General features: G+C 48.7%; 1 protein-coding gene across 2 annotated transcripts in view; it reads left to right on the forward strand.

Moving 5' to 3' along the window:
- Positions 1-27: 27 nt before the first annotated feature.
- The window catches only part of ITFG2 (integrin alpha FG-GAP repeat containing 2), a 12,244-nt gene continuing 3,239 nt past the window's right edge, over positions 28-9,032 (forward strand). For both annotated transcript variants that reach the window (XR_011680117.1, XM_071433023.1), the window contains exons 1-11: positions 28-175; positions 1,463-1,558; positions 1,987-2,028; positions 2,882-3,059; positions 3,363-3,502; positions 3,908-4,056; positions 5,144-5,238; positions 6,968-7,018; positions 7,484-7,575; positions 8,082-8,199; positions 8,785-8,958. Coding sequence is in view for 1 of the 2 variants with exons in the window: in XM_071433023.1 (XP_071289124.1) it covers positions 80-175; positions 1,463-1,558; positions 1,987-2,028; positions 2,882-3,059; positions 3,363-3,502; positions 3,908-4,056; positions 5,144-5,238; positions 6,968-7,018; positions 7,484-7,575; positions 8,082-8,199; positions 8,785-8,958 (1,231 nt within the window). In the remaining variant the exon portion in view is untranslated. The remainder of the gene's footprint in view (positions 176-1,462; positions 1,559-1,986; positions 2,029-2,881; positions 3,060-3,362; positions 3,503-3,907; positions 4,057-5,143; positions 5,239-6,967; positions 7,019-7,483; positions 7,576-8,081; positions 8,200-8,784; positions 8,959-9,032) is intronic.

The following is a 9,032-nucleotide window of genomic DNA, read 5'->3' on the forward strand; positions in this document are numbered from 1 at the left end:
GCGGGCGGGCCCTGCGGCCGCCCCGCCCCGCGCTCCCGCCGTGCCCGGGCCCGCGCAGCCTCGGCCCGGCCCTGCCGCCATGCGCTCCGTCAGCTACGTGCAGTGCGTGGCGCTGGACTTCGCCGGCAGCCTCTTCCCGCACGCCATCTGCCTGGGGGACGCCGACAACGACACGGTCCGAGCCCGGAGACCGGGGTGGGGCCGGCTGGGGGTGCCCGCGGGGCCGCCTCGGAGACGGGGCCGGCCCGGGGCTGGGGGGGAGACCCGAGCGGCCTGTGCGGCCCCGGGGCGGATGCCGGGAGGAGCTTCCAGCCCCGGGGACACACACGGGACTTGGCGGGTGCCCGGTCAGAGCCCCCAGAAATGCCCCTGCAAAGGGAATGTTTGCTGGGCTGCAGCGGGTCAGGGCTTCCCTCGCCATTACCCGTGCCCTGGGTGGTGCACAGCCTGAGGGGAGCTTCGCTTCTGCTTCATAGACACTGCCTGTCACAGCGGTGGGGATGCCGTGGTGCTCTGCTGGGCACAGCAGATCACAAACAGGGCAGAGCCAAGTCTCGGTGTCTCTTGACCCCTGTGATGGAGGGATTAGGAATGTTGCTGCCAGCCCCTGAAATGATTGGTGTGCATTTGGAGTGGGCATTGGGATGTTGCTGTCAGCCCCTGAAATGGTTGGTTTTGATTTTTCTGTAGCCAGGAAGAGGTTAGCTTAGTCAGCTACATGTCAGCTGTTTCTCCTCAACAGTCAAGGTGTTTTACAGCCTTATCCTGGAAAGTGTCATGGTTAGCAATGCAGTGGATGATTAAAGAGATTTCCCCATAAAAAGTTGTTCTGTAGGGTTCTGTAGGTGTGCAGGGGATTATGAAAGAACACCATTTAAATACAAAGAAGCATGATGCAGAAGATGGGGTAATGGGAGTAGGCTCATCAGTATGGAGGGTTGGTGATTTTAGAAATCTTCTTTTTAGAAATCTTCTTTAAAGAAATAATCACCATTCTGAAATTCCTTCACCCCTTCAGCAGTGCGATTGAACATCCTGTGTAAATCTGTTGTGTTCTTGCACTCTCTTCCTGGATGGTTGTGTTTTTGTCATTGTCATCATCTTCCTTACATGATTCAAGTCAATCTAGATTGAAGGATGGAAGATGGAGTAATGATGATTGTTCTAACATCCAAGCATGATGTTAAAACAGTCAGTGACACAGCTCTGAAACAATGAGTGGAGAAGCAGTGGGTAATAGGATGTTGCTCTAAGGAGCCATTCTCCATCTCTTTAATCGGCAAGAATAAAATTAGGGCTTTTATATTTTCCCAGAGTTTCCATTTTGATTCAAGATTGTCTCTTTTAACTCATTTTGTTTTGCTGCTTCTTCCCACACAGTGATTTTTAGATATGAATTCTGAAATTTTTACTGTTAATGTAATTGTGGATTTCTCCCTACTAACCCAGTTTTCTTGTACAGCTGAATGAACTCGTGGTGGGAGACACCAATGGAAAGCTCTATGTTTACAAGAATGATGATAGCAAGCCCTGGGCTGTGCGATCTTGCCAAGGAATGGTCAGTTCTTGACAAATTTTCTAAATGGTTGGGCCTTTTGGTGTATGTGCAGCCAGCTATCCTTTGCTTAGGAATATGTGGGCTGGAGAGGAATGGTAGCCAGAACTGATTCTGATGTCTTCCATGTAATTATTCAAGACCCCACTTTTGCCTACAGCCCCTTGGGCTGGAAGCAATGAGCAAATTAATGGACAAACATACAAACTGGGCTTCTGTCCCACCTTTGCCCTGCTCTGTGCACTGTGGGGTTTGCCCCAGGCCCTGGCCAGTTGTGTTTCTGTCCCTTGACTCTGCTGTCCTTTTCCTTCAGAAGGCTGTTAGGAGTTCAAGAGATTCTTTATGGGAGAGGAGGGCGTAGGGCAGAGATGTATCCCAGGGTGCTGGGTTGGGTTGCCTTTTCTCATGGATGGCCTTGTTTTCTTTTGCAGCTCACATGTGTCCGTGTGGGAGATGTGTGCAATAAAGGAAAGGTGAGAGGAGCCAAGGTCTTCCCAGCTGTGTCTGTAGGGCACGTGGGAAGTGTTCAGGAGATTAGGATCATGTCATGTGCTGAGTGTGACAGAGGAGGACAGATTGCAGGTGCTGTCTCTCCAGGGTCTGCCTTTGCTCATAGACTTTTAGCACCACTGTTTTTAAACTGTTCCTCTGTGTATGTGTAACTGGTATTTTTCTGTGAGCCTTATGTGGGTTTTAGAGAGCAAGGAAATCCATCCTATCTTCAGAGAGCATTTTTGATTTCCATGTGCCCTTGTGAGAGCACCACAAGGCTTTGGTGGTTTGAGGGTTGCTCCTTTTGCTCAGTGGCTTTTGCCTTTCTTGGGCTGATGTCTGCTGTAGGCCATGGTCCTTCTGCCACTTGGCTGTGTGCATTTAAGGTCATCTAAACAAGACTGAGACATGGAATAGTCTGGACTCCCAAGCAAATTCCACTGGGTCTACTATGACTCCTTTTGTTGGATTGCTGTTTCTGGGGGTTAAGCCAGGACCAATGAGTCCAAAGGTCCCAGTTCAGGCACCCTGCCCGAAATACTGTAGCTGTGTTTCCTCTAGTGGGGAGCAGAGCTGACGTGGGCATTGAGAAAGCCACACATTGTTTGAGGATTGCACACATATCCACTTGATACTGTACTCTAACAAAGATGAGCAGGAAGTTTGGACCCTGCCAGTAGCAGAGAAGTTCATGTGCTGGCCAAAAACCTCCTGTTCTGTAGCAGTCATTGATCTTGATCGATCTACTCTTGTGTCTTCCTTTGCCCTGCTGTGGGACAGCTTCTGCAGCTTCTAAAAGAGGAAGAATTAAAAGGTTTTTCTTTTCCTTCACAGAATTTCGTGGTGGCAGTGAGTGCAGAAGGCTGGTTTCATCTTTTTGACCTGACTTCTCTGAATTCAAAACACCCAGATGCTTCAGGCCACCATGAGCTGGCAGGGGCAGAAGAGCAGAAGCCAGTGTTCAAGCAGCACATTCCTGCCAACACCAAGGTCATGCTCATCAATGACATTGGTGAGCCACAGAGCTGCGGTGGGAATGCAGGGTGAAGGGGTTTGTGTATGAAGCACTGGGGAGAGAAGGTGGGGGGGACTTGCAGAAGGAAATTACTGTCTTGCTGAAACTGACACTCCAACAAACCACAGCCAAGTCATGGAAGGGAGAAACAAGAACTTCAGAATTTTTCTGAGGTGCAAGCTTTCATGACATGGTTGGGGTCCTCAGGGATGCTAACTATAGAAACCAGCAGAGTGGTTTCTGCATGTTTGGGCTCTTAGGGCTTGAGAGAGTCCGGCTGACTTTTGCTTTTCCCTGCAGATGGAGATGGGAAGTGTGAGTTGGTTGTGGGTTACACTGACAGGGTGGTCCGTGCCTTCCGCTGGGAGGACTCATCAGAGAACCCAGACCATGTCTCTGGGCAGCTGATCCTGTTGAAGAAATGGCTTCTAGAAGGTCAGGTAAGGAAAAAGGATGTTCAGAGCAGTACTTGTCATACAGTCTTCGAGAGGTGGTATTTTCAAGAGAAGAAGCACAGAATCTCAGTCCTATGAACAAAACAATTGTCATGTTGATGGCTTGAGAGGAGATTTGCCCAGTGATTTTTCTGTACAGCTGGGAGATGGTCTGAGAAGCAGTTGCTTTTGCCTGATGGGAGAGCATTAGTGGGAAGTACCTGTGTTGTTTTAAAGTGGCTTTAGGTAGGGAACCAACCTTTTACTGAACTTGGATGTTTTGCTTCCAGCTGAATTTGTTCAGCTGCTGCTCAGCTCTATCAGATTTGCCATATTCAAATTTAGTTGCAGGGAGCACTGTAAACCTTTTGGAGTTTTGACTTTATCCATGTTTTTCCTCTGCTGCTGTAGGTGGACAGCCTGTCTGTGAATCCAGGCCCTGATGGCTCACCAGAGCTGATGGTGTCACAGCCAGGCTGTGGCTATGCCATCCTGCTGTGCACCTGGGACACGGAGCAGCGGGACGCAGCCGCAGGAAGGGACGGCTCTGTCCCGAGCAGGTGAGGCTGTTCCTGCAGGGGTGCATGGGCACATGCCACTGTGGATGCCTGTTAAAAGGGGGTGCCACCACATCACTGTTGCAAAGCAGGGGGTGCTGTCACTGTCCTTGCTTCAGTGGCCTGCTCTGCTGCTGGCACCTCATCACTTAAACCTGCCTACACCCAAGCTTCCATGAACGCTCTTCATGTCTCTCTCACAAAGATGAATACTGCTGCTTTCCTTATATCCCACTCTCTTCTTGAATTGGGCAAGGAGAGTGGCAAAACCAGTTCCTTGAGGGTTCCTCACTACTGGGAGCTAAGGTAGGGAAGTGAGTGACCTAGATTTCCAGAGAAGGTCACCAGATTGCAGGATAACAGCTGAGGGACTGGGCCAAACCAAATACACCTGAAGCCCAGGATAAAACTGGGCTCATTCACTTGTTTTCTGCAGATGAGGCAATTAGAAGTTTTCCTAATGAGACTCCTGGCAGCCAGTGCTGTAAATCACAACCACAGCAACCAGGATGAGCAGTGAGGTGCTTGTTACTGTCTTGGTGCTGGAAGGACCCTGGTGGGGAATTTGGGTGCTTCTGTGCTGTTCTGTGAGACTTCAAGGCAGACACAAAAAACTGCAGCAGGAGGGGACCTAGGCAAGTCTTCTTGATGTCTTAGAGAACTCAGTAGAATGATGTCCTGTTCACCAGAAGCCAGGCCCAGATGTAGTCTCTCACCAACCTGTTCAGTCTGGGCAGATGCTTTGTGAGAGAAAAGCAGACAGGCTTTTCTAAGAGTAATGACAAAAACTGTCCTTTTTTTCCTTCATTGGAATACAGTCTTTACTGATTTTCCTTTTTTGAGCTTTTTTTTTTTTTTTTTTGATGCATGAAATCATTCTGGGTTTGTGTTTTTAAAAATCGGTATATTTCTTTAATACTTGGGGTGGCATGCATTTTCTTCCTTTACCATTGAAGGGGTCAGCCTGTTCACAAACTGTGGCACTGTCTGGATTTGTAAAGCTTTGGAATACACTGCTCCTGAAATGGTTCTGAGACAGTCCCAGGTGTGGTTCTGTAACTTTTCCCTGTTGTCTTTCTCTTTTCCCCAGTGAGGCCCCTGTTCGAGATGTGATTTTACACCAAACATCTGGGCGGATTCACAACAAGAATGTCTCCACTCATCTCATTGGTAGCATTGCCAGAGGTGAGAGATCAGCAGCTTGGGGTCTCCAGCCCAGCAGTTGCCCCTGATGGTTTTTCAGTACAGAATGAAATCAAATTTCATGTGGTAGGGAAAAAAACTGTGCTGCAAGAACACAGGGATCTCAGCCTCTCTTAGCCAGCTCCCAAAGAAGGACAGTTGGATATTTGCATGTGAACTTTTTATAGCGTTTGTCCTTCCCTAGGTAGCCCTTATCCTTCACTCAGCACAAGAGTTTTTCTGCAGCCTCTGCTGACCTGCATTTAGTCAGTTTGAATGGCTGCCATGCCATGCTCCTACAGATGTCCTTGATCCTTGCCTCTGCATGGCTGCAGCTTATGACTCCTTATTCCCTCGATGCATCTCTTCCTTCCCACAGCCTCATCTTCTTTCTTGCTTTTCTTTGAGCATTTGAATCTCAATTCCTGGTGGCTCTTTGCTGCTCCTCCTTCTCCTGTGCAGCTCCAACCTCTCCATAGCTGCTTTCATATTTCATCTATATCATTGTCCTCTGGTTTTTTCCACTGTGTTGTGTTCAGGTCTTGTATCTAAGATCAGCACAGCTGCCAGCTTCTCTCAGCCCTGACACACTGCTCTTGTGTCCAGACTTTCCTTGCACGCTGACACTGCTTCCCTCCTGTAACTCCTGAACCCTCCTTTGGTACCTATGGAGAATAAGCTTTCACTCCCCCTTGGGCATAATAGAAGGCAGAAAACTCCCAGCAGAGATCACTTGCTCCTGTATTGCTCTGCCCAAGTATTGCCTCTTGCAGTGCTGTCTGAGAATGATTCAGCCTGTCCAGTGTAATTAGAGGCTGTGGACAAGAGCAATCCACTGGACCTGCCCTCTTCGCGTTCCTCAGAGGACCTTTCCTGCCCAGTTCCTAAGCTTGTCATGTTTTTAGCATCTCTGATGCTGCTGTGAGCAACATGGTCAACAGAGCACGAAATCAATTATTTCACTGCATATGAAGCCTTGCATCTATTGAGAGATGTCTGTGAAAAACGAAGGCGCACAGAATAAGGGATGAAGAGCAGGCTGTGAAAAAGCCCACTGATGCTGGACCATCAATAAAGGAACAGCTGAAGAGTGCCATCCTGACCAGTTTCCAAGGGGGACACAGCAGATCTCTTGGATCAGAGCCTGTCTGGGTGCTTATCACTAGGGGCAGCTAAGCACCCAACCAGCTGGCTTTGCTTTAGGCTGATCTGCAGAAAGGGGGTGGTTTGCAGTCTGGGAATGTGGAGGGGGCTGTAGGTTGGATCTGTCTATGGGCACTGGAGGTGGGTTCGTGTTGTTAACCTACTCTGGGGAAACTGCCTGCTTGCTTTCAGCTCTGCTGGCTTGCCCCTGACTGCCAGGTTTCCTGGGTTCCTCCTCAGGGAGCCTGTACCTCTCCTATGTTGTCACTGAAAGGGTTAAATGCAGCTTCCATTGAATACTGCTCCAGTCCTCTCTCTGAGAGTGTCATATTTTTAAAACTTGACCTTGCATATCTTTTCTTTTTTTAGTAGCTAGGTAGAGAGTTTACTGAAGGGCTGAAACAGCCCAGTGGTCAGTGGTCAGATTTAATTAGTGACATTTGTCACTGCTGTCCTGCACACAACTGGGCAAGGAAAGGAGGCAGCATGGATCAGCTTGGTTTGGATCTTTTTTATTGTTTTCAGGAGAGGGAGGGGACGATGTTTACAAAATGGCATCAACGCCAGTAATTTTCTTTTGCACTTACAGGCTCCAGTGAGAACAGTGGCTCAGGTCTCTTTGCCCTCTGTACTCTGGATGGTAAGTCCTGCCAGTGCCCTGGAAGAAGAGCTGGGGGGCAGCTAAGGCCTGTCACTAATTCAAAACAGGGATCCAGGGGCTCAGTGGTTTTGATTTTTAAAAGAATGGGAGGGCTTCAGAAACCGTTCAAGGGTCAGGCAAGAGAATTTGATTCCAAGACCCCTTCTGCTGACATATTTTATATGAAGGCACAGAGGGCACTGTGAGGATAGAGGCTTCTTTATGTTCATTCTGTCATGGCCAGTGCCCCCTGCCCAGTACTGCTGCAGTATATCTGCATAATGGGAGCCTGGTAGGTGGGGTCAAGTGTCCACTGTGGCTTTAGCAGCCAAGTCCATCCCTGTGCTATTAGCAGTTAACTCTCTGCAACCCTGAGTGTTGAAAGAGTAGGGCCTAGCATTAGCATTAGCAAGCATCTTGCTCTCTTTTATTGTTTTCGAGACAGTTGTTTTTTTCTTTCTTCAGGAACACTGAAACTGATGGAGGGAGCAGACAAGCTGCTCTGGTCTGTTCAGGTTGATCACCAGCTCTTTGCTCTGGAAAAGCTGGATGTTACAGTGAGTATCTGAGTAAGGCTGGGAGAGATGCAGACAAAAACTCAGCATGGCTTTGTGCATATGAACTTAGGAAGGGCAGAAGGAGTATGACTCAGTTGGAAAAGGCTGGGATTATCTCAGGATGACACAGAGTGTTCTGGCTGTAGCAGTACATTGTGCACTCAGGTCAGTCTGCCCAGCTGCAAGAGGTTGAGCTGTGTCTGCCTGTTAGACCCAGCATCCATTTATCCGTTCATAAACTTTTGTCTCCCAGCTGTTTTTCAGTCTTGCTGCAAAGCTGAATGGTTTTGCTCACTGCTAATACCCTGATTGTCTAAAATCTCTTACAGTATGTAAGGATTGCCATATAGAACAGGGATGAGCTCCAAGTGCAAAATATCTGGATGAGATATCCAGAAGTGACATCTAGACATTAGTGTTGTGTCTCTGAACCAGCAAGAAAGATTCTTGGCTGTCCCTGGGAGTAGGTGACACCTGTGTAATACTCAGTGCTCTGGTTCCTGCAGGGCAATGGGCACGAGGAGGTGGTTGCCTGTGCGTGGGACGGGCAGACGTACATCATCGACCACAATCGCACTGTGGCCAGATTCCAAGCAGATGAGAATGTCAGTGCCTTCTGTGCAGGTGGGAAGCCTGACTGCAAAGCCAGCCCTCACAGCGTTTTCCCTCAGAGCTACTGCTCCCATCTAAGAGACCCAGAATCCTTTGTCTGCCTGCAGTGGGGAGTAATTTCCCTGTGTGCATATTGCACAAGGCCCAGCTACTCTTTCCTCTGGTGGCATCTGGGAAAAGTAACCATGAGAGAAAGTGATGCTGAGACTTGTCTATGGTGGCTTGGGGTTTTTTCCTTGTCCTTTTTGGAGGTGCTACAGTGGTCTCTTGTCCTCCACACTGCTTTTTTAATTTGCAGACTTCTAAGCTGTTCTTAAGTGGAGATAAGGAGCCCATGGAACCAGCCTGAGTTTTGGCTCTGCTCAATCCTGTCTCTCAGACCTTCAGGAAGCAGCTTGCACATTCCCAAGCTTCATGCAGTTCAGAGACAGCTTCTTGGATTGTCTCAAAGGGACTTTGTATACCCAGGCCCCTATCTCTGCCCAGGTGCTTGCTGTTTTCTGCTAACAGCTTTGGTACCTCATCATGAAATGTCAATTATTTGCTTTCTCTTTCCTTTTGGAAGTAGTCAGATCTCCACACTTCTGCTTTCTGCAGGCCTCTATGCATGCAAAGAAGGGAGCAACAGTCCCTGCCTTGTTTATGTCAGCTTCAGCCAGAAGATCTACATCTACTGGGATGTGCAGCTGGAGAGAATGGAGTCCACCAACCTGTTGAAAATCCTGGATGGTGACCCAGAGTTTGAAAGTCTCCTGCAGCAGCTGGGTGTAGGTGAGTGCAGAAAGAGCAGAGGACGTACAGAAAGAAGGAGGATGAGATGGCAGATGATGTGCTGGAAACCAGAG

Source organism: Agelaius tricolor, unplaced genomic scaffold (genome assembly GCF_023055355.1).
Source record: "Agelaius tricolor isolate 1412-34295 unplaced genomic scaffold, bAgeTri1.0.p SCAF_9, whole genome shotgun sequence".
Lineage (NCBI taxonomy): Eukaryota > Metazoa > Chordata > Aves > Passeriformes > Icteridae > Agelaius > Agelaius tricolor.